We start from the raw sequence: 24,212 nt of genomic DNA, 5'->3' as shown, positions 1-24,212 counted from the left end.
ATAAGCGTTATCTAGGTAAGGCTAGCTACTTTACCTGCTAACAATGGCTAACTGTATGGTTTTTCACACTCAAATAGCCTCCATCATGGAAGTGCTAGCGAATGCAGCCGTGACAGATATCTGTAAACTCGTAGACGACGACTATACAGTGTTTCGTTTGGAAATAACTCAAAGCCAGAAAGAAAACAGGGCATTGCGGAGGAAACTACAGCTACTGGAAATGAAGATGGCACGGGAGCGCGCAGAGAGGACAACGAGAGAGCGCGTTCTCGCCAGTCGTCCCAGTAGTGTCAAGATCCTCGACCGATACAGAGGAATGGCAAGAGGTACATTTTGCAGAAGACTGCGGGGCCTGTCGCCCGGTTCCCTTCAGCACTTACGTTCCGATGTGTTACCCAGAACTGGGTCTCGGTCAGTTTTGGGATAGTAGGCAATACTTCCCCAGATTACTAAGCGATTTTGCACCATTTTTTGTATTTTACTAGCAGGCAGATCAATTAAGAACAAATTACTCTTGCACAAAGGCAAACACTATTCTAACCAGATTCTTGATTTAATGAATTTCATATTACTTTATACAATTACAGAATATTTTGCATGGAACATAATACATTGATCGATAAATATAATATCAAGAAGTTATGACAAGTGTTACCTTACATCCTTGCCAATTGTAAACGGCCAATAGTGTACAATATAGTGTTGAGCATTTATAGTACATAACTTAACCAGCCCTTTCCCCCCCAATTACTCTCTTACATGAAGGACATCTCACTGGAGGCCACAGGAGCTTTGTGAAGCCAGCAGGACACAACGTGTGGAGAGATGACCAACCCATAGATGAGGGGAGTGGAACCTCAACCCAGCATGTTATCGTGATAGAGGTTAGTGTCATAGTGTTGCATAAAACATTTAAGTACAGCAAATGTGGCGTGTTTGTTTAAAAAAAAGCACCCCTCAGCTATTCACTTGCTTACATGTACATCTTTATTTATCTGCCATAGGGGAGCTTGTGAGACTTCCCCATGACATTGTTATCCAATTCAACTCATGTACTGATAATAACTTCCTCTCTTCTTTTGTCAGTCTGCAGAAGTAGAGGCTGCAGGTCCTGGGGTCAAGCAGGAGAGGACTGAAGGAGAGGAGGACCCCCGGCACAGCAGAGACATCCAGACCGGACCAGCGGCTGGAGTAGCGCCCCCTGTAGTTAGGAAAGACCTCGCTGCCGCGCCCCAGGCCAGGACCCGACGCAGCATCACAGAGGTCAGTCCAACGCCATCCTCGAGACAGACCCAGAGACTAACTTTAACACACAGGCTCTTACACACACAGGCTCTTACACACAGGATCTGACCACAGATCAGACCCAGAGAGACTGTTGCTGGGGAGCCTGGGCTGTCTTCCTGCTCCTGGTTCAGAGTATTTACCGGTATTTCGCCAGAGCCAGGGGACGGTTAATTCCCGTGGAGATGATGGTGACACGTTAGACACTGGAGGTGATGATCCGTCTTGTTCTTACGCTACAGAAATGGACCCTGGCAACATATCCTTGGGTTTAGAGCAGAGATGGGCAACTGCCGGCCCGCATATCAATTTCCAAAAACGGATAAAAAAAAAAAAAATGCATACTCAGCTGACAATCAATGGGGGCCCCCTGGACGTTAATTTGACCATGATTGCTACACGTTTAGATAGCTGGCTGGAGTAATTTACCAATCTTAAAAATGTTAGCTGGCATTGGCTGATTGAGCGGCTGTCAGTGACTGACATGGAGCAGCGGCTGGAGTAGCGCCGGGTCTTAACTTAATGTTGCGATTTAGAACACACAAGATGGAATTTCGAAATTTGGTTGTACATCAGCAGTTTCTCTTATGTCAGTCACTGACAGCCGCTCAATCAGCCAATGTCAGCTAACATTTTAAAGATTGGACTAAGATTGGTAAATTACTCCAGCCAGCTATCTAAACGTGTAGCAATCATGGTCAAATTACCGTCCAGGGGGCCCCCATTGATTTTGTTAGTCACGCTCAATCGGATATCATATTAAAAACTTCTCTCCACCCGATGGCAAAATGAGTATAATTGCATGAAATTAGATATACAATTGCAAAATCTTCTCTCCACCCCATCGCAACATTTGTAGAGTCAGGGATCGAGACCCAGTGTCCACGTCGATGGTGCCTTCCGATTCACACCCCCGTTGTTTTCATTTAGGTATTGAACTACAATTTTCATTGTTGTCAGCAGAAAAGTAAGATTTCAGTGTTGAATATTCATGGGTAAAATGTTGCATCCAGGTATTGTGTGATATACACTGAGTATATAAAACATTAGGAACACCTTTGCACCCCCTTTTGCCCTCAGAACAGCCTCAATTTGTCTGGGCTTGGACTCTACAAGGTGTCGAAAGCGTTCCACAGGGATGCTGGCCCATGTTGACTCCAATACTTCCCACAGTTGTGTCAAGTTGGCCCGATGTACTTTTGGTGGTGGACCATTCCTGATACACATGGAAAACTGTTGAGCATGAAAAACCCAGCAGCATTGCAGTTCTTGACACACTTAAACCGGTGCGCCTGGCACCTATTATCATACCCTGTTCAAAGGCACTTAAGTATTTTGTCTTGCCTATTCACACTCTGAATGGCCCACATACACAATCCATGTCTCAGTTGTCTCAGAGCATAAAATGCCTTCTTTAACCGGTTTCCTCCCCTTCATCTACACTGACTGAAAGGGATTGAAACAAGTGACATCAATAAGGGATCGGACTGACCAGGTGAACGCTATGATCCCTTATTGACGTCACATGTTAAATACACTTCAATCAGTATAGATGAAGTGGAGGAGACAAGTTAAAGACTTTCATAAACACTCTTTAGTGTCCATCACATCTGATCTCACCCTATTCTGCATACAGCTGACAGCGCTTCATAACCAATATACACTTACTAAATATACCTACACATACCCACACACTAACAAACACCTACTGGACACGCCAAAATAGTTTAGTCAGGTTTGTCTGATGGTGACTGTTGACTTATCATAGCTGACTTATTTTAACCCACAACATCATATTTATGTCCACCATGATGGGTTTAACAACAATGAAGTCATTCTGTAACTACAGTATAGGACTCAAACGTAGTGGGGATGGGTAAACAATCCATGTTGAAAGTGTGTTTATTATCTGTGTGTACATACCGGAGGGAGTGTATGTCTGTATAATCTGTATCACCTATCTCTTCCAGGAGGAGGAGGGTCCAGAGGTGCTGCTGGTGAAGGAGGAGGGTTGTGAGGAGGGTCTGGGGAACCCTGAGGGGACCATGGTCATGGAGGACAACCAGACTACACCTCCTCCTGAACCCACAGAGGAACCAGCTGAGCAGCACAGCACCACACACAGTCTCACTGAGGTGAGCCCACTGTGAACTAATGTCTGATGGTATTAGGTCAGGAGTGCTGATCTAAGATCAGTTTAGCCTTTTAGATAATGATGAATAAGGCTATGTAGATGGGTGGGGAACTGATCCTGTATCAGCACTCCTACTCTGAGACTCTTTGTGGATACGGGCCCAGGTCTTCATTAATTTAGTCTTAAGTATGGGACCATGCCTTTGAATTGTCAAACCATTAAAGAGTGTCAAGTAATCAAATCAACTAACACGTTTGCGTAGTACTCATATCAATCCCTCATTGCCCAATCAGAAGATGCTCATATCAGATTTCTTGATCCAACATCCTCTCACTCTGTATCTCTTACAGTCAGTAGACATGGAGGATGGGAAGCCTGATCTGCTGCTGGTCAAAGAGGAGACAATAGAGGACGGACCAGAGAGTATTGATCTGCTGAGTGGACAAAAGATGGGGGAGCAAGGTAATGGAGAAATACATATAGCCTACATACAGTAATAGATCTTCAATGGGAATAGTGATGCACCTGGCTATTCTTTTATATTTTTCTTCATTCATAAAATTCAATCAATACAACTTATGTTTATATACAGGTGGTTGGGTGGAGGCTAAAAGTGGACACTGGGCATCCATCTTGAATTCCCAGACCGGTGCAGCCAAGAGCTCAGGGGACAACGTCACTGAGCAGGCCAGGACCAGAGGTGACATAGTGGAGTCCAGTGGATGGTACAGCGTCCTCCACTCTGGGCTGGGGAACGACACTGTTAACCACAACCAGAAACAGACTGACGAACACAAAACAACAACCAAACTGGCTGACAACAGACTGGCTGAGACCAGAACGAGGCGTAGATTTTGTCAGTGGGGACGGGGAGGTGTCAGTATGCGGCAGGACAGAACAGACACAGACTTGGCTAGCGATGCTCCGTCCTGCTCCTATAGTTGTGATTCAGAGATACTGATGACTCCTCAGCTTAACCCCCTAACAGTTGCTGCCTTCAGCCTGCCTTCTATTGGATCTATCAACTGGAACATGGACCCTGCGACAACACAGACACTCCCTGGCCATCCTCCTCACACTCTCCTATTGTTAAACCAGACCTCAGACAATGCCAGTGCCTCAACACTAAATGGCTACACAAGACCATTGACAAATGACAGTAGTAGTAATGCTATCAGTAGATCCAGTGACAAAGAGAAGCGCTTTCCGTGTCCATTCTGTGGGATAGCCTTCAGTTTCCCCAAACAGGTGGAGATCCACCAGAGGATGCACACAAAACCGTTTGGCTGCCACCTGTGCAGGGCCAGTTTCTCTGACTCGTCCAACCTGAAGAGACACCAGAGGGTCCACACAGGGGAGAAACCGTACAGCTGCCCCCAGTGTGAGAAGAGATTCTCCCACCGGCACCATCTGAAGAATCACCTAAAGGTCCACACGGGAGAGAGGCCGTAGGCACTGTGGTAAGAGGTTCTCAGAGAGGAGCTACCTCAGGATACACCAACAGAAAATGCATACGGCCCATGTATAGAGTATATTGACATGTAATGTAGTACTAGTTAGTTTGTAGTTAATTCTGTTGGTTTTGGATGTATATGGAACTAGATGAGATGAACTGAGGAAATGATGAGGCAGAGTAGTGAAGATGATGAACCTTTTACAGAGTATTCTAAAATGTATTTTATCAAAGCGAGGGTACCAGATGTACAGAAAAGATATAGTGATAACAGGGAGAAGTTATTCTACTTGTCATAGATCGTTTTTTCAAGTAGGGAAGAGTAGAGTAAGCTGAACCATTTTTTACATTCAGCATCACTCTAAGGCAAATATAGTATTCTTTCTAACAAATATCTACATATACACTGAAGAAAAATATAAATGCAACATGTAAAAGTGTTGTTCCCATGTTTCATGAGTTGAAATAAAACATGTTTCGGGGGAAGCATGACTCGACTATCGCCTCTCCCGAGCCCGTTGCGGAGTTGCAGCGATGAGACAAAATCGTAATTGAAATTGAGAGAAAAAGGGGGTAAAAATAAATAAAAATACACATGTGCATCTTATGCTGGGGACAATAAAAGGCCACTAAAATGTGGAGTTTTGTCACACAACAAAATGCCACAGATGTCTCAAGTTTTGAGGGAGCGTGTAATTGGCATGCTGACTCCAGGAATGTCCACCAGAGCTGTTGCCATTGAATGTTAATTTCTCTCCCGTAAGCTGCCTCTGTTGTTTTTGTGAATTTGGCAGAATGTCCTACTGGCCTCGCAACCGCAGACCACATGTATAGCGTCCTGTGGGCAAGCGGTTTCTGATGTCAATGTTGTGAACAGAGTGCCCCATGGTAGCGGTGGGGTTATGGTATGGGCAGGCATAAGCTACGGACAACAACACAATTGCATTTTATTGATGGCAATTTGAATACAAAAGAGATACCGTGAAGGTATCCGTGACCAAACATTTGTATTTCCTGTCATGTGAAATCCATAGATTAGGGCCTAATTAATTTTTCAATTGACTGATTTCCTTATATGAACCTGTAACTTTATGAAATTGTTGCATGTTGCATTTATATTTTTGTTCAGTATATTTCAGGATGTTGTGTATCCCTGGAAATAATCTGAATTTATTTAAACATTACATTTTAGAAAACATATCTTGTCGAAAAAAAGTGGCCTCTTGGCACAACTTACAGTGCCTTGCAAAAATATTCATCCCCCTTGGCGTTTTTCCTATTTTGTTGCATTACAACCTGCAATTTAAATTGATTTTAATTTGGATTTCATGTAATGGACATACACAATTGTCCAAATTGGTGAAGTGAAATGAAAAAAATACCTTGTCACATAATTAGTTAAATAAAGTCCACCTGTGTGCAATCTAAGTGTCACATGATCTGTCACATGATCTCAGTATATATACACCTGTTCGGAAAGGCCCCAGAGTCTGCAACACCACTAAGCAAGGGGCACCACCAAGCAAGCGGCACCATGAAGACCAAGGAGCTCTCCAAACAGGTCAGGGACAAAGTTGTGGAGAAGTACAGATTAGGGTTGGGTTATAAAAAAATATCAGAAACTTTGAACATCCCAAAAATCCATTATTAAAAAATGGAAAGAATATGTCACCACAACAACCTGCCAAGAGAGGGCCGCCCACCAAAACTCAGACCAGGCAAGGAGGGCATTAATCAGAGAGGCAACAAAGAGGCCAAAGATAACCCTGAAGGCGCTGCAAAGCTCCACAGCGGAGATTGAAGTATCTGTCCATAGGACCACTTTAAGCCGTACACTCAACAGAGCTGGACTTAACGGAAGAGTGGCCATAAAAAAAGTCATTGCTTAAAGAAAAAAATAAGCAAACACGTTTGGTGTTTGCCAAAAGGCATGTGGGAGACTCCCCAAACATATGGAAGAAGGTACTCTGGTCAGATGAGACAAATGTAGCTTTTTGGCCATCAAGGAAAACGCGATGTCTGGTGCAAACCCAATAGCTCTCATCACCCCGAGAACACCATCCCCACAGTGAAGCATGGTGGTGGCAGCATCATGCTGTGGGGATGTTTTTCCCATTGGCAGGGACTGGGAAACTGGTCAGAATTGAAGGAATACAGGGAAATTCTTGAGGGAAATCTGTTTCAGTCTTCCAGAGATTTGAGACTGGGACGGAGGTTCATCTTCTAGCAGGACAATGACCCTAAGCATACTGCTAAAGCAACACTCGAGTGGTTTAAAGGGAAATATTTAATGTCTTGGAATGGCCTAGTCAAAGCCCAGACCTCAATCCAATTGAGAATCTGTGGTATGACTTAAAGATTGCTGTACACCAGCGGAACCCATCCAACTTAAAGGAGCTGGAGCAGTTTTTCCTTGAAGAAGGGACAAAAATCCCAGTGGCTAGATGTGCCAAGCTTATAGAGACATACCCCAAGAGACTTGCAGCTATAATTGCTGCAAAAGGTGGCTCTACAAAGTATTGACTTTGGGGGGGTGAATAGTTATGCACGATCAAGTTCTCAGTTTTTTTGTCTTATTTCTTGTTTGTTTCACAATAAAAAAATATTTTGCATCTTCAAAGTGTTGTTGTTGCATGTTGTGTAAATCAAATTATACAAACCCCCCAAAAATCCATTTTAATTCCAGGTTGTAAGGCAACAAAATAGGAAAAATGCTAAGGGGGTGAATACTTTCGCAAGCCACTGTACTCCGGGTATGGGGTAAATTGAGCGGCAGGACAGAGTAAACCATACATTTTTGTTCTGTACCATCTTTATTTACCAAAAAAAAGATAAAGAAATTCAACACAATTGCTTTTTGGTATTTTAATTATTTTAAGCATCTTTTAACACAAGCTTAACACCTAATATAGTGCCCTCCAAGCTCATCACTAAGCTAAGGACCCTGCGACTGAACACCTTCCTCTGCAACTGGATCCTGGACTTCCTGACAAGCTACCCCCAGATGGTGAGGGTAGACAACACATCCATCACACTGATAATTAACACGGGGGCCCCACAAGGGTGCGTCCTCAGCCCCCTCCTGTACTACCTCTATACCCACTACTGCGTGGCACAGTTCCAACTGCATCATCAAGTTCGTTGATGACACGACAGTAGTAGGCCTGATTACCAACAATGATGAGATGGCCTACAATAAAGGAGGTAGGCACTCTGATGGCGTGGTGCCAGGTAAACAACCTCTCCCTCAACATCAGCAAAACAAAGGAGCTCATTGTGGACTTCAGGAGGAGCCAGGCAGGACACACCCCCATCCTCATCAATGGGACCACCGTGGAGACGGTCAAAAATGTTAAGTTCCTCGGCGTGCACATCTCCGAGAAGCTGAAATGGTCAAACCACACAGACACTGGTGAAGAAAGCAAGACAGCGACTCTTAAATCTCAGGCGGCTGAAGAAATTCTGCCTGTCCGAGAGGGCCCTTGAAGTGTTCTACAAGAGCACCATTGAGAGCATATTGTCGGGCTGCATCACAGCCTGGTACAGCCCCCGCATTTCCTACCCACTGCCCACCCATGGACACACTACACCCCCCCATTGACCTGCACTGTTGAAGAATTTCACTGTACCCTGCTATTACATCCATCAATTACACCTGTGCATGTGACTAATAATCTAGTCAATACATTTATTTGTCTTGGTGAAAAGGTTTATAAGGAAACACGTTTCTTATAAACCTTTATGCTTTTCTGTACAATCTTTGTTTGCAGTCTGCAGTCCATGAAGACCTGCTGATATCTAGTGTTGCTGGTGGGAGAGACTGGACCTCTGAAGGTCGCATAACCTGGCCCCAGATCAGGACCCTGGATCAGGAGCCATTACTCTTCCTTCCCGAGTCGAAAACCAGGACCGAACCACGAGGGACAGAGACTCCACCACCACACAGAACACAACCAGTGGACAGGTGGACTGAACAACCTCAGTCCTGGTGGTCATCAGAGAGACAGAGGATCCAGTCTGCAGCCCAGACCCTTCTCTTCACAGTCTCAATGCAGGGATGGAGCACGGCCTGGTAGAGATAGACCCTCCTGTTCCTATGATACAAACACCGCAGTATCCATGATGAACAGAGCAGGTGACCATGGGCTTCAGCCTTCACAGAGACTGGTGGGAGACCCCCCCTAGCGGTAGTCTTTCAAGAAGTCTGTCTTCTCCTTCAGGATCTCATTTAATGCCTAGTAACTGAGTTCATAAGAAGCCTAGAGTTGGACCTAGGTCTAGCCTTCCTCAGTTACCTTAGTTTTACCCCACCAAAAGAGATCATGTTAGGATGGGCATTCACCACAAGAGGTACCTAGCCTATAACACAGCACACAATCCTAACGAGACCCAAACAATGGCTAGAGGTCAAGGAGGGAGCTCAAAGATTAACTCTACCTCCTCTGGTGTCATTGGGTCACAGCGTGAGAAGCCGTGCGTTAGGACAGACGCGCTTCATGGAGGTGACTTATGTGAAGAGGCACCAGATCGTTCACACCAAGGAGAGGCAAATCAAGTGCAATTTATGTTACAAGAGCTTCTCCTTTCTGAGTTACCTAATCAGACCTAGGAGTGTCCACAATGGGGAGAAATCCGAGTGGCTGAGATGTACAAAGGGAACCATTCTTTATCTGACATATTATAGTCATCATGTGAAGTGTCTTGGGGTGAGGGTAATTAACCACGTACCCCTTTTTAACCCTTTGTTAAATTGTCATTTAAGACAGGATTGTGTAACTACCTGTTTTTATAGAAACAGTAAACCTAAGCTAGATCAAGGATAGTTACCTTACTGAGCTGAATAAAGTAATATTATTTTGTACTCTTACTAACACAGTTATTTCTAAACATGAGCTTAAAAGATACTGATCATAGGAGAATTGATGTGTAACGTAATAAGCAGTACCGTATTTCAAAGAACAGCGCGCATCCTTTTTTTATTTCATTTCACCACACCCTTTGACCTATGACTCATACCAATACAATCCTTTCTGTTCAGTGTAAGCGGAAGTGAACAGCGACAACGAACAATTTCCACGTTTCTTAACACCCTGGACCTCAAAATATGACCAATTGAACCGTACAGCATCGTATACTTACCCCAGGTAGTGCTTCATTTGCGTTGGAGACAGGACTTGGGGTTGATAGATGTTATCTAGGTAACGCTGCTAACGTTAGCTAACTGTAACCGTAACGTTATGATTTTTCACACTCAAATAGCCTCCATCATGGAGGTGCTAGCAAATGCAGCCGTGGCAGAGATCTGTAAACTAGTAGACGACGACTATGCAGTGTGTCGTTTGGAAATAAGTCAAAGCCAGAAAGAAAACGGCGCATTGCGGAGGAAACTACAGCTACTGGAACTGAAGGTGGCACGGGAGCGCGCAGAGAGGACAATGCGAGAGCGCGTCCTCGCCAATCGTCCCAGAACTGTCAAGATCCTCGACCGATACAGAGGAATGGCAAGAGGTACTTTTTGCCCCGTCCCTGTATGTGTTTGGATAGTATGCAATACTTCCTCTGATTACATAGCGATCTTGCAAGAAGTTATTAAAAGTGTTACCTAACATCCTTGACAATTCTAGACATTGTCAGTAGTGTACAATATACCGTTGAGCATTGACGATAGCTAACCTAAGCACCCCTCAATCACTCTCTCAGGTGAAGGACATCTCACTGGACGCTACAGGAGCTTTGGGAAGCCAGCTGGACACAATACATGGAGAGAAGACCAACCAATCACCTTTGATGAGGAGAGTGGAACCTCAACCCAGCATGTTATCGTGATAGAGGTTAGTGTAATAGTGTGTCAGAAAGGATTCATACCCCTTGACTTATTACACATTTTGTTGTGTTATACCCTTAATTCAAAATGGATTCAATTGATTTTTTCTTACCCATCTACACACAATACCTTATAATGACAAAGTGAAAACATGTTTTTAGAAATGTTAGCAAAGTTATTTTAAATTATATACATAAATATCTCATTTATATACACTACCATTCAAAAGTTTGGGGTCACTTAGAAATGTCCTTGTTTTTGAAGGAAAAGCAAAAAAATGTGTCCATTAAAATAACATCAAATTGATCAGAAATACAGTGTAGACATTGTTAATGTTGTAAATGACTATTGTAGCTGGAAACAGCTGGTTTTTAATGGAATATCTACATAGGTGTACAGAGGCCCATTATCAGCAACCATCACTCCTGTGTTTCAATGGCACATTGTGTTAGCTAATCCAAGTTCTTAATTTTAAAAGGCTAATTGATCATTAGAAAACCCTTTTGCAATTATGTTAGCGCAGCTGAAAACTGTGCTGATTTAAAGAAGCAATAAAACTTGCCTTTTTAGACTAGTTGAGTATCTGGAGCATCAGCATTTGTGGGTTCGATTACAGGCTCAAAATGGCCAGAAACAAAGACCTTTCTTCGGAAACTCGTAAGGCGAGAAATTGCCAAGAAACAGAGATCTGGTAAAACGCTGTGTACTACTCCCTTCACAGAACAGCGCAAACTGGCTCTAACCAGTTCACAAGTCCTCAACTGGCAGCTTCATTAAATAGCACCCGCAGAACATCAGTCTCAACGTCAACAGTGGAGAGGCGACTAAAGGATGCAGGCCTTCTAGGCAGAGTTGCAAAGAAAAAGCCATATCTCAGACCGGCCAATTCAAAGAAAAGATTAAGATGGGCAAAATAACACAGACACTGGACAGAGGGACTCTGCCTAGAAGGCCAGCATCCCGGAGTCGACTCTTCACTGTTGACGTTGAGACTAGTGTTTTGTAGGTACTATTTAATGAAGCTGCCAGTTGAGGACTTGTGAGGCGTCTGTTTCTCAAACTAGACACTAATGTACTTGTCCTCTTGCTCAGTTGCGTACCAGGGCCTCCCACTCCTCTTTCTATTCTGGTTAGAGCCAGTTTGGTTTAAATAATGCAAGAACAAAGTGTTGGAGAAGAAAGTAAAAGTGCAATATGTGCCATGTAAAAAAGCTAACGTTTAAGTTCCTTGCTCAGAACATGAGAACATATGAAAGCTGGTGGTTCCTTTTAGCGTGAGTCTTCAATATTCCCAGTTAAGAAGTTTTAGGTTGTAGTTATTATAGGAATTATAGGACTATTTCTCTCTATACCATTTATATTTCATATACCTTTAACTATTGGATGTTCTTATAGGCACTATAGTATTGCCAGCCTAATCTCAGGAGTTGATAGGCTTGAAATCATAAACAAGCATTGCTGAGAGGTGCTGGCAAAAGCAGGAAAGTGCTGTTTGAATGAATGCTTATGATCCTGCTGCTGCCTACCACCACTCAGTCAGACTGCTCTATCAAATATTAAATCAGACTTAATTAATTATAATATAATAAACACACAGAATACGAGCCTTAGGTCATTAATATGGTCAAATCCGGAAACTATAATTTCGAAAACAAAACATTTATTCTTCCAGTGAAACACGGAACCGTTCTGTATTTTATCGGACGGGTGGCAACCCTAAAGTCTAAATATTGCTGTTACATTGCACAACCTTCAATGTTAATGTCATAATTATGTAAAATTCTGGCAAATTAATTACTGTCTTTGTTAGGAAGAAATGGTCTTCACACAGTTCATACCCTGACTCTGCTTGCACTGAACGCAAGAGAAGTGACACAATTTCCCTAGTTAATATTGCCTGCTAACATGAATTTCTTTTAACTAAATATGCAGGTTTAAAAATATATACTTGTGTAATGATTTTAAGAAAGGCATTGATGTTTATGGTTAGGTACATTGGTGCAACGATTGTGCTTTTTTCGCGAATGCGCTTTTATTAAATCATCACCCGTTTGGTGAAGTTGAAGTAGGCTCTGATTCGATGACCTTGGCTCCTTGCAGCAACCAGGTCCTTTTGATGCTGCACTCGCGTAACAGGTGGTCAGCCTGCCACGCAGTTCCTCGTGGATTGCAATGTAATCGGCCATAATCGGTGTCCAAAAATGACGATTACCGATTGTTATGAAAACTTGAAATCGGCCCTAATTAATCGGTCGACCTCTAGTGTACACTGCCAGATAGTGTGTTGTTTGAACAGGTATTAAGTCAATGTTGACGATTTACTGCCACCTGCACTTATGGAATGTTTACTCACAAGTATAATTCATTTGCTGATCAAAGATCCTTCCTGATGACCTGAAAAGAATTATGTGATCCTTCCTTAACCCACAAGAAGTCCCACCGTGTTGACTGCTTCAAAACGATGTATGTCCTCAATAGCTTTGCCCATGCTAAAACAGGATTTTGGGCACTAGAGTCCTCTATCTATCTCTGTGGTACATCCTCATTTATCGGCCATAACAGAGCTTGTGCGACTTCCGTGTGATGTTGTTATCCAATTCAACTCATGTACCTGTAATAACCTTCTCTCTTCTTGTGTCAGTCTGCAGATGTTGTGGCGGCAGGTTCTGGAGGATCGTCTCTGGTCAAGCAGGAGAGGACTGAAGGAGAGGACCCACAACACAGCAGAGACATCCAGACTGGAGCAGCGGCTGGAGTGGCGCCCCCTGTTACCACGGAGAACCACGCGACCGCCGTGCAGCCCAGGACCCGACGCATCATCACGGAGGTCAATGGAACGCTGAACGCCGTCGTCAAGTCAGAGACAGACACAGAGACTTTAATTGTAACACAAAGGCTCTTACACACAGGATCTGACCACAGATCAGACCCAGAGCGACTGGGACTGGGGCCACTGGGCTGTCCTCCTGCTCCCAGTTCAAAGTATTTACTTTACGATAACCCAAGCCCTAGGACAGTTCATTCCCATCGGGACTCAGGTGACGCGTTAGAGACTGGCAACGATCCGTCTTGTTCTTACACTACAGAGATGGACCCTGGCAACATGCCCTTGGGTTTAGAGACCCAGACTGATCTGTCTAGAGGGGACTGGAACCCCTACAGTAGTAGTGTATACTCTAAAGGGTGCCTAGATAAGAAAGGGGAGGGTCTGGTCGTAGATGAGGTGACTGTGAAAGTGGAGGGCGACGTTCCTCCCACATGGAATGCAGACCTAGGAGACGGACACTCACAGGGAAGAGATTTCTTAGATTACAGGGAATGCTTAGAAACGAATCCAAATGTCACAACCCACTCCCCTTTACTCGCGCTCAGAGATCGTGACCTCGGGTCCACATCGATGGGGCCTTCCGATTCACACAACTGCCTTTTTGATCAGGTATTGAACTCAAATGACAGGGCTACAGCCCAGGCTCAGGGAGGGGCAGCCACATCAGGCAATGTTAAAGAGAAACGGTTCCTCTGCATGTTCTGTAACAAAGGCTTCAGCTGCCCCCAGAAAGTGAAAATCCACCAGAGGATCCACACAGGGGAGAAACGCTTCAGGTGTACCCAGTGTCATATGCGCTTCGTCCAGGCTGGTGACCTGAAGAGGCACCAGAGGGTCCACACAGGGGTGAAACCCTTCAGCTGTACCCAGTGTAATATGCGCTTCGCCCAGGCTGGCCATCTGAAGAGGCACCAGAGGGTCCACACAGGGGAGAAACCCTACAGCTGCCTCCACTGTGAGAAGAGGTTTTCCCGCCAGGACCAGCTGAAGATGCACCTGAAGGTCCACACGGGAGAAAAGCTGTTTGCTTGTACGCAGTGAGCTACCTCAGGATACATCAGCAGAAAAACCATTCCACTCAATAGCTTCTGATGTTTAGATCAAACCCTGCATTAAGACTAAGATTAATTTTCATTGTTGTCTGCAGAAAAGATCGACAGATGCGTTTGGAATAACGACAGTAACAGAATCAGTGTTGAATATTCCTGGGTAGAATATTGCATCCAGACATTGTGTGATATATAAGGCATATTTAAGCCTAAAAAGTCAAATCAAATTGTATTTGTCACATGCTTCGTAAACAACAGGTGTAGACTAACAGTGAAATACTTACGGATCCTTCTCCAACAATGCAGAGTTAAAGATGATTTTTTTTTAAGTAATAAGAGTAAAAAATAGACAGAGAATAACGAGTAAAAATAACATGGCTACAGGGAGTAGCAGCACCGAGTCGATGTGCTGGGGTACGAGGTAATTGAAGTAGCTATGTACATATAGTTAGGTACTAGGCCTTACAGATAATTATGTGTGGGGTACAGAGATGGGGTAGTCATTTAAAAATTGTTAAACACTTATTGCACAAAGTGTCCACACACAGTGTCCGTATTATGTGACTTGTTAAGCACATTTTTTGTCCTGAACTTATTTAGGCTTGCCATAACAAAATGGTTGAATACTTATTGACTCAAGACATTTAAACTTTAAATGTTTCTATAATTTGTAAACATTTCTAAAAACATAATACCCATTGCCATACCAAGCGGTGAGGCAGCCAGTCAAGGTGCTCTCAATGGTGCAGCTGTAGAACTTTGAGGATCTGAGGGGTCCATGCCAAATCTTTTCAGCCTCCTGAGGGTGAAGAGGCATTGTCGTGCCCTCTTCACAACTGTGTTGGTGTGTTTGGACCATGATAGATCCTTAGTGATTTGGACACCGAGGAGCTTGAAGCTCTCGACCTGCTCCACTACAGCCCCGTCGATGTGAATCGGGGCTTGCTCGGCAATCCGTTTCCTGTAGTCCACGATCAGCTCCTTTGTCTTGCCGACGTTGAGGGAGAAGTTGTCCTGGCACGACACAGCAAGGTCTATGGCCTCCTCCCTATAGGCTGCCTCATTGTCATCGGTGATCAGGCGTACCACCGTCGATGACACGACGGTGGTACGCCTGATCACCGATGACAATGAGTCGTCAGCAAACTCGTGTCGTCAGCAATCTTAATGAGGGTGTTGGAGTAGTGCACGAAAGTTGTGGGTGAACAGGGAGTAAAGGAGGGCACTAAGCACGCACCCCTGAGGGGCCCCCGTGTTGAGATCAGTGTGGCGGATGTGTTGTTGCCTACCCTTCTGGTTGGATATGTACGTACTGTACGTACGGTCACTGTGGGGACGTCGTCGTCGATGCACTTATTTATGAAGCTGGTGATCAATGTGGTAAACTCTTCAAACAGTTCTGTAGGTTAGCATCCCCTTCATCGTACCACTTCCGGGACCACTTGTACTTCCCGTTTTGAGTTTTTGCTTGTGTGCAGGAATCAGGAGGATAGAGTTATGGTCAGATTTGCCAAATGGAGGGTGAGGTAGAGCTTTGTGTTTCTGTGTGTGGGGTAAAGCTGATCTAGAGTTTTTTTCGCCTCTAGTTGCATTAGGTAAAACGGATTTCAGTTTCACTGCATTAAAATCACCGGCCACTAGGAGCGCCGCGTCTGGATGAGCATTTTCTTGTTTGCTTATGGCCCTATACAGTTTGCATCGGTTTGTGCTGTTAAATAGACAGCTACGAAAAATATAGATGGAAATTCTCTTAGTATGTTGTTCCACTGGATATCATAAGGTGAATGCACCAATTTGTAAGTCGCTCTGGATAAGAGCGTCTGCTAAATGACGTAAATGTATTTATGTTCTACAGCTTATCATGAGGTATTCTAGCTCAGGCGAGCAGAATCTTGAGACTTCCTTAATATTAGAGATTGCGCACCAGCTGTTGTTAACAAAGACACACCTCCCCCCTGAGTTTATCCGAAGCTGCTGTTCTGTCCTGCTGATGCATAGAAAAACCAGCCAGATGTATATTATCCATGTGCTTGTTCAGCCAGGACTCAGAGAAACATAGGATATTAGTTATTCAGGTCCCGTTGATAGGATAGTCTCGGAACAGAGCTCGTCCAGTTTGTACTCCAGTGATTGTACGTTCGCCAATTAGAACGGAGAGTAGATGCGGTTTATTCACTCGGCGACGCAGTTTCATCAGGGTGCCCTGCAAGTCAGCCTGGTTTACGCCGCCGCCTCTTTCTCCTCGGAGTCTCTGGGATTATGGCCTGGTCAGGGGTAAGCAATATGTCCCGCGCCGCCGACTCATTTGAAGTACAAATCTTCATCAAAATCAAGGTTAGTGATCGCTGTTCTGATGTCCAGAAAACTATTTTCGATCATAGGAAACATTATGTACTAAAAAAGGTAAGATCAGCTAAAAGAAAAACACAAAATAGCTGAATTGGTCAGGAGCCCGTAAAACGGCAGCAATACAATCCAGTAGAGCTGTAATGGTATTGTATTTGTACACCTCGGTTCGGTCCGCACTGTGAACCCAAACGAATACATAGGCCTAATGGCTTCACAGTCGATTATAACTGCGATGGACAGAGATTGTGGAGAAAAATGTTCTCCACCGCTGGACTGGAATAGCCTATGCAGAGTGGCGGATGAAGCTTGTTGGCCAATCACATGTCATTAAAGAGCCACTACAGTCATAGAGTCTCCTTGTGTGGCTAAGCAAATTAAGTAAGCACTCCTTACTTGCCACTGACAGGGCGACTTGGGGTGGCGGAACATAGCTGGTCGAGGAGGGCTCCCAGCTGACTTTGTTGACACTCCTTCTCAATCCTTCTTTCTGTAAATATGTTACCCATATTTAGTGGTGGCTGTTACAGATTTCCCTGCCTGTGAGTTTTATAACTCCACCCATCCCCCAGACTGTGCCAGAGAGACTTGGGATCATAAACTGTCTCCCCAAACTCCCAATGACCTCTGCTACCAGGCCACCGATAGGTTGCTAGGGTGCAGGACACCTGACAGTCCTTCTGCCTGCTCAGGTCAGAGCCTCCTTAGTTTCTCTTCAAGTGGACAAGAGTGATGTAATGCAGGGACAGAAAAGCACATCTATCTCATATGTCCTCTGGAAGTAAAAGTTATTTAGTGTGTGTAACTCTGTGGGGTTGCCTTATTCCTCTGACCGGGAAAATCTACAGAGCGCATCACAGGTACTTCCTGTTTTAGCTTCTGTTTGTAAACAGGAAGCAGGAGCATAGAGTTATCATCTGATTTGCAGAAGGGGAGACGAGGGAGGGCCTTGTACGCTTGCTTGTGGGTTGAGTAACAGTGGTCTAGGACTTTTTTCACCACGAGTGGCAAAGGACAAGTGTTGATAGAAGTTGGGCATGGGGAATATCTTGTCCGAAAGCCATGTTTCAGAAAAAGAGAATATTGCAGTTACGAGAGTTACGCTGGTAGCAAATCCATGATCGGAGGTCATCCATCGTATTATCAAGTGACTGGCCAATAGAATGGAGGGAAGTGGTGGCCGGTTTTCCCTTCGCCTTAGTCTCACCAGGGCGCGCGCTCTCATGCCTCTAGCCCGAAGATTGGGTCTTAGGTACACAAAGAGCCCAGGGCTCTTCGGTACACAAAGAGCCCAGTCGAAGTCCGGAATTTAGGTTAATAACTGCCAATCTGATGTTCAAAAGTTCTTGTCAATCATAAGAAATGATAGTGAATACATTTAGTGCAAAAATGTAACGATTAACGCCAAAAGAATCACAAAATAGCAAAGTGGAAGTTGGAGCTTGCAAGACGGCAACCATACAGTACGGCACCATCTTTCATATTTTGGGCCTTCTTCTGACACCGCTTGATACAGAGGTCCTGGATGACAGGGAGCTCGGCCTCAGTCTGTTACATAAGTTTGTTACATATTGTGTTTGTACTGTGAAGGCTATATGACGTTCTCAAATGCCTATTTCTTCCATTCAACTACTTTATTTTTTCCCAAGACACTTTTAAATGAGAATTTATGCAGTTTATCAAGTTCATGGAGTTTTGTGTAGTTTTCATATGTTGTATTTAACTTGTTTATGTTAAATAAACACAAACTGGAACTTTTCATTCTAAGACTCATTGAGACTGTGTTTATTATACATCTTTTGTGGAAAAATTCTTACACAGGGACACCCAAATTAATCATTGTTTATTGTCAGCGTGCTGGAGAGGTTTCAACCAACTCAATGAACCACAGTACACATGTCAATCAGGAGCTCTGCCTGGGCAGACCCAGCAGTTATCTTATATACATAGACCTGTTATATTTGCATGCTTTAGCATAATTAATTCATCATTACAGTTTTGTTTCATAACATGTGACAGACCAATACTGTTTCATAACATGTGACAGACCAACACCTCACGAAGCTTCTTTCTAAGCTGAGACCTTGAAACTGAGATATCTTTAGTTTGTTCTCAAAACAAGGTCAGGGTGTACTGCCAAATTGCAGCTCCTGATAAGAGGAGGATTTGTTCAGTCAACCACTTGCATGAGCACAGAAATTGGTTTATAGAACAGCACATGAATAGAATACAGAAATATGTTATAAGAAAAGCACAAACATTAAAATTTCCATATCACATCTGACCTCGCCCTATTCTGCATACACCGACATCGCGTTAAAAGTTAAGGTTACTTTCATAACCCCGGTTCTCTTTCAAATACTTGTTTCGATATCACATATGGGGATTCATCAGGATCACCAATACTCTTGGAAGGACTTATCAAAAGCATCTGTTGGAGACAGACTGGTATAGTGGCGAATGAGGTGAGGCCCTCACCTCCTTTATAAGGAGCCACTCTCCCACCTTTGGGTCATTCACAAGCATTCGTCTCTTCCGCCTTTGTGAGCAGGGAAATGCGATATTACATCTCACTCATATTATCAGGGAAGCAGGGTTATGAAAGTAACCTTAAGTTCTCTTTCAAATACTTGTTTCGATGTATCTCATATGGGGATATGGCCAACTCCCATATGGCAAAACATGCTCTCCGAAGCCAGCGTAGTCCTTTTTGTTTTTACTAGATTTTTTACTTTAAGTTTTTACCGCTTTTTCTACCCAATTTCATGGTATCCAATTGGTAGTTACAGTCTTGTCTCATCGCTGCAACTCCCGTACGGACTTGGGAAAGGCGAAGTTTGAGAGCCGTGCATCCTCTGAAATGCAACCCAACCAAGCCACACTGCTTCTTGACACAATGCCCACTTAACCCGGAAGCCAGCCGCACCAATATGTCTAAGGAAACACCGTACACCTGGCGACCACGTCAGCGTGTACTGCTCCTGGCTTGCCACAGGAGTCGCTAGTGTGCGATAGGACAAGGGCATCCCTGCCGGCCAAACCCTCCCCTAACCCGGACGACGCTGGGCCAATTGTGCATCGCCCTATGGGTCTCCCGGTCGCGGCCGGCTGCGACAAACCTGGACTCGAACCCAGAATCTCTAGTGGCACAGCTAGCACTGTGATGCAATGCCTTAGACCGCTGCACCACTCGGGAGGCCCAACCAGGGTAGTCCTAACATCAACAACCCTCAGAGGCTCCGAAACTAAGGGAGTACGCACCAAGAAAATGCAAGAACATCCCGTCGGGAAAAACTTCAAAGTGAGGGGAAGCCCAATAAGTGATGCACAAAATCTAAGTTTAATGATGTCCCAAAAACAGTGACCAAGAGGTAAACTTCTCTGTATGAGAGGCCCCTTTCGGGCCCCTCCGAAGACTGTCACCCTCACCATTATAAATCAATATAATAGTCCCGGCAGGATACCATTGAAGAGAGAAAGACCTTTCGAGGGTGGCAGCCCAATGAGCGAAAAGCATAACACCCTTGCCTAAGCTCTCGTTCAATCCAAGTAGATGCGCATACTGGACAATGATGGGGACGCCCTTCTGGGGAAGGTGACAGGTGAAAAGCCATAGGCTCCAAGGTGTCGACAATGAGAAAATGTCAACCTAGGCCAAAGGATGGGGTTAAGTACATTAACCTGAAAGACCCTTGGCATTCTGCAGGTGCAAACAGTGGCTGGTAGAGCACAGTCCACTCACTTAGGGACACCAGAAAGTATCTTAAACACAATAAACATGTCCCAGGATGACCTAAAGGCTTAGAGACTGTGAGTTAGCAACGTGCCCCCCAGAAACGACATAACAGTTATGGATAAACTCTATTACTGTTCGTACCTTGGCAAGCCGAAAAAAGCAACTAGAGGACCTTAACAAACCATCTCTCAATCCAGAAAAGTCCTGCAGGGAACATAAGACCATGGGAAACAGAGTGTAGGAAGGAACAATCTGTTTAGTCATACCACTAAACTCAACAACTGTAAAACAGAGAGCGTGCATAAGGGAGCTGGCACTCTCTTCCAAGTCGCGGGCCCTTACTTCCTTTTTAAACATTTTATTACTGGCTATGCCCTGAGGGCTAAAGCATCTGGGTGAGGTTAGAAAATTGCTTTGATCTCTTGGGTAAAAACCCTGCATGACGATAGCTGCCAGGACTGGTCGTGAGCAGGGTGTAGCTCCCGACCGGAAAGTCACTGGTCATCAAGGGGCTCGAAGATGAGGGGGAGGCACTATTACCTTGCTCCGTTTATATGGGAAAAGGGGAGTAGGCAACATAGGAGGAAAAGCATACGACATCACCCTATTTTCCTGAGGGTGTCAGCTCTCACCCCAAATGATGTGGTCACCGGTTTGGGGGTGGGGTCTCCCAGGGCCCTCACAGGGTCATTGCTTCTACCAGGCTGCAGCAAGTCAGTCCGGATAGATGCGGGAAGCAGGCTTTCTCGAGACAGAGCAGCCAGTGTCTGACCTAAGACGTCAGGCAGAATAGCCGGAGGAAGAAGGAAACGACTGCTAAGTAACTGGTATGTCTTGGCCCTGCTCCATGGAGGAGGGTTGTCAAGAGGAAAAAGGAAATGACTGCAGCGCAGTATTCCTAATCCTGGGTAGTAGGACAGCTAAGTAACTGGTATTTCTTGGCCCTGCTCCATGGAAGAGGGTTGTCAGGAGCGAAGATACTTTTGCATATATAGTATATGTGGACACCTCTTCAAATTAGTGGATTCGGCTATTTCAACCAAACCCGTTGCTGACAGGTGTATAAAATCGAGCACATAGCCATGCAATCTCCATAGACAAACATTGGCAGTAGAATGGCCTTACTGAAGAGCTCAGTGACTTTCAACGTGGCACCGTCACAGGATGCCACCTTTCCAACAAGTCAGTTCGGCAAATTTCTGCCCTGCTAGAGCTGTCCCGGCCAATTTGAAGTGCATTTATTGTGAAATGGAAATGTCTAGGAGAAACAACGGCTCAGCCGCAAAGTGGTAGGCCACACAAGCTCACAGAACGGGACCGCCGACTGCTAATGCGCATAGCACGTCTGTCCTCGGTTGCAACACTCACTACCGAGTTCCAAACTGCCTCTGGAAGCAACGCACAATAACTGTTTGTCGGGACCTTCATTAAATAGGTTTCCATCATTAAATAGGTTTCCATGGCTGAGCAGCCGCACACAAGCCTAAGATCATCATGTGCAATGCCAAGCGTCGGCTGGAGTGGTGTGAAGATGGCCGCCATTAGACTCTGGATCAGTGGAAAGTCCGACAGATGAATCTCGGTTTGGTGGATGCCAGGAGAACGCTACCTGCATGGTGTGGAAGAACTTGACTGGCCTGTACAGAGTCCTAACCTGAACCCCATCGAACAACTTTGGGATGAATTGGAACGCCGACTGCAAGCCAGGCCTAATCGGCCAACATCAGTGCCCAACCTCCCTAACGCTCTTGTGGCTGAATGGAAGCAAGTTCCCGCTGCAATGTTCTAACATGTAGTGGAAAGCCTTCCCAGAAGAGTGGAGGCTGTTATAGCAGCAAAGGGGGGACCAACTCCATATTAATGCCCATGATTTTGGAATGAGATGTTCTACAAGCAGGTGTCCACATACTTTTGGTCATGTAGTGTATATCCTCAGCTGCTAACTCCCATAAAATGGGTAGGCAGAGCAGGCATTGGCCCGGTTGTGTGAACCAATCGCAGTAAAATCGTAACGAGGAAAAGCTGAAGCTTTGTGGACTAGAGAGTACCAGATAGCTGTTTGGGGCTCTGGCGCCAGGTGAGGGCGCCGTCCCGTCCCCCTTCTTCTCTAAGACCCAGAAAGTAAAGTAAATAATTATTATATTGACTGATCTCTAGTTAAATGGAGAGGGTTCTCCATAACAGATCCATGTTACCTTTGCCACGTAGAGGAAAAACACATCTCAGAACCTAAAAATGGCTGAGAGGGTTTCACAGTGAGCCCTGGAACCATGTTCTCCTATTGGACAGGGATGAAAATATGGTTAGGGTTCCCCTACCTTGCAGTCCAGAGCAGTGGTTTTCAACTGGTGTGCCTTGAGGAACCCTCAAGTGTGCCACAAAACTTTTCCTAATCTTGAAAAATTATGGAACACACACTTAGAAACGTGACCTGTGGAATGCAAATGGAATTTTGACTTGAGGGCACCAGTGCCGCTCAGATAATATTTTGAATGGCACATAGTTACATCAGCATCGTTGTTTCAAGTCCAGAGCGGTCAGGCTGTTATATTTGAAACATTCATGAGCAAAGTAATTGCGAGAACCATTAGCACAGGCAAGTCTGATAATTAGGCTTAGCTCTACCAGAGCTTCTGCCATACACTAGCGGTTCTGGGGGGGCAGTGCCCCTGTGACAACAATTTTGGACCCCCTTGTGGCCCCCCTAAATGTGGAGTATGAAATAATTTTTACATAACACATTTTTGCTATCGTTCTTTTTTTACATCCGTTATTAGACTGTGGCAACGATGATGATTATGAACATGTTTTTTTGCCTGCAAATGCCTGCAATGCAGTGAAGAAAACGATATGACAACAACAACATCTAATGTAACTGGCCCCTCTAACAGTGCAACTTGCCCCAGCTTGCCCCCCCAGTTGAAATGGTCTAGAACCGCCACTGCTGCCATAGAAACAAACGGAGCATGGCTTTGTGTCGGTGGTTTCACCTTTACAATGCAGAAAACGTCTCCAGCTCAAACCATTCAAAACGAAAGACCTATTTTACCGGAGTTACATGAATTTCTTTCTTCTTAAAGGGGTACACACAAATGAATCATTATGAGTAAGGAACTATACAAACTATGAAAATTGTTCAAACAAGCCCCATTTAATCTATAATGGGGATGGGTAAACACTCCACTTTGAAACTGTGTTTATTATCTCTGTGTGTGTGTGTGTGTACGTACCTGAGGGAGTGTATGTCTGTGTAATCTGTATCACCTGTCTCTTTCAGGAGGAGGGTCCAGAGGTGCTGCTGGTAAAGGAGGAGGGGTGTGAGGAGGGTCTGGGGAACCCTGAGGGGACCATGGTCATGGAGGACAACCAGACTACACCTCCTCCTGAACCCACAGAGGTACCAGCTGAGCAGCACAGGACCACACACAGTCTCACTGAGATGATCCCCCATTAGCCGACGGCAATGTGCGACAGCTAATCTTACTGGGGTCCGACACTTTAAAAAATATATATATTTTGAAAAGGCAAGTCAGTTATGAACAAATTCTTGTTTACAATG

The 24,212-nt window shown here is 44.7% G+C and overlaps 3 protein-coding genes across 3 annotated transcripts in view; all 3 read left to right on the top strand.

Moving 5' to 3' along the window:
- The window catches only part of LOC115191369 (zinc finger protein 23-like), a 417,143-nt gene that overhangs the window by 15,369 nt on the left and 377,562 nt on the right, over positions 1 to 24,212 (top strand). The window lies entirely within an intron of this gene.
- LOC115191359 (zinc finger protein 629-like) lies at positions 3,379 to 5,440 on the top strand. Its single transcript, XM_029749235.1, has 3 exons — positions 3,379 to 3,419; positions 3,769 to 3,880; positions 4,011 to 5,440. The coding sequence occupies exons 2-3, from the start codon at positions 3,778 to 3,780 to the stop codon at positions 4,868 to 4,870; spliced, it is 963 nt and encodes a 320-aa protein (XP_029605095.1). The 5' UTR covers positions 3,379 to 3,419; positions 3,769 to 3,777; the 3' UTR covers positions 4,871 to 5,440.
- LOC115191317 (E3 SUMO-protein ligase EGR2-like) lies at positions 10,228 to 14,925 on the top strand. Its single transcript, XM_029749192.1, has 3 exons — positions 10,228 to 10,379; positions 10,572 to 10,702; positions 13,337 to 14,925. Exons 1-3 carry the CDS (start codon positions 10,307 to 10,309, stop codon positions 14,561 to 14,563), a joined length of 1,431 nt encoding a protein of 476 aa, XP_029605052.1. The 5' UTR covers positions 10,228 to 10,306; the 3' UTR covers positions 14,564 to 14,925.

Source organism: Salmo trutta, chromosome 4, assembly GCF_901001165.1.
Source record: "Salmo trutta chromosome 4, fSalTru1.1, whole genome shotgun sequence".
Taxonomy (NCBI): domain Eukaryota; kingdom Metazoa; phylum Chordata; class Actinopteri; order Salmoniformes; family Salmonidae; genus Salmo; species Salmo trutta.
This window is presented reverse-complemented; position numbering and strand designations above follow the sequence as displayed.

What these genes read in the sequence shown, in the direction of transcription:
- LOC115191317 (XM_029749192.1), top strand. Translation starts at nt 10,307, where the DNA reads ATGCGAGAGCGCGTCCTCGCCAATCGTCCCAGAACTGTCAAGATCCTC. An exon ending in ATACAGAGGAATGGCAAGAG is followed by an intron (nt 10,380 to 10,571) that starts GTACTTTTTGCC and finishes TCACTCTCTCAG; the next exon opens with GTGAAGGACATCTCACTGGA. An exon ending in AGCATGTTATCGTGATAGAG is followed by an intron (nt 10,703 to 13,336) that starts GTTAGTGTAATA and finishes TTCTTGTGTCAG; the next exon opens with TCTGCAGATGTTGTGGCGGC.
- LOC115191359 (XM_029749235.1), top strand. Translation starts at nt 3,778, where the DNA reads ATGGAGGATGGGAAGCCTGATCTGCTGCTGGTCAAAGAGGAGACAATA. An exon ending in ACAAAAGATGGGGGAGCAAG is followed by an intron (nt 3,881 to 4,010) that starts GTAATGGAGAAA and finishes GTTTATATACAG; the next exon opens with GTGGTTGGGTGGAGGCTAAA.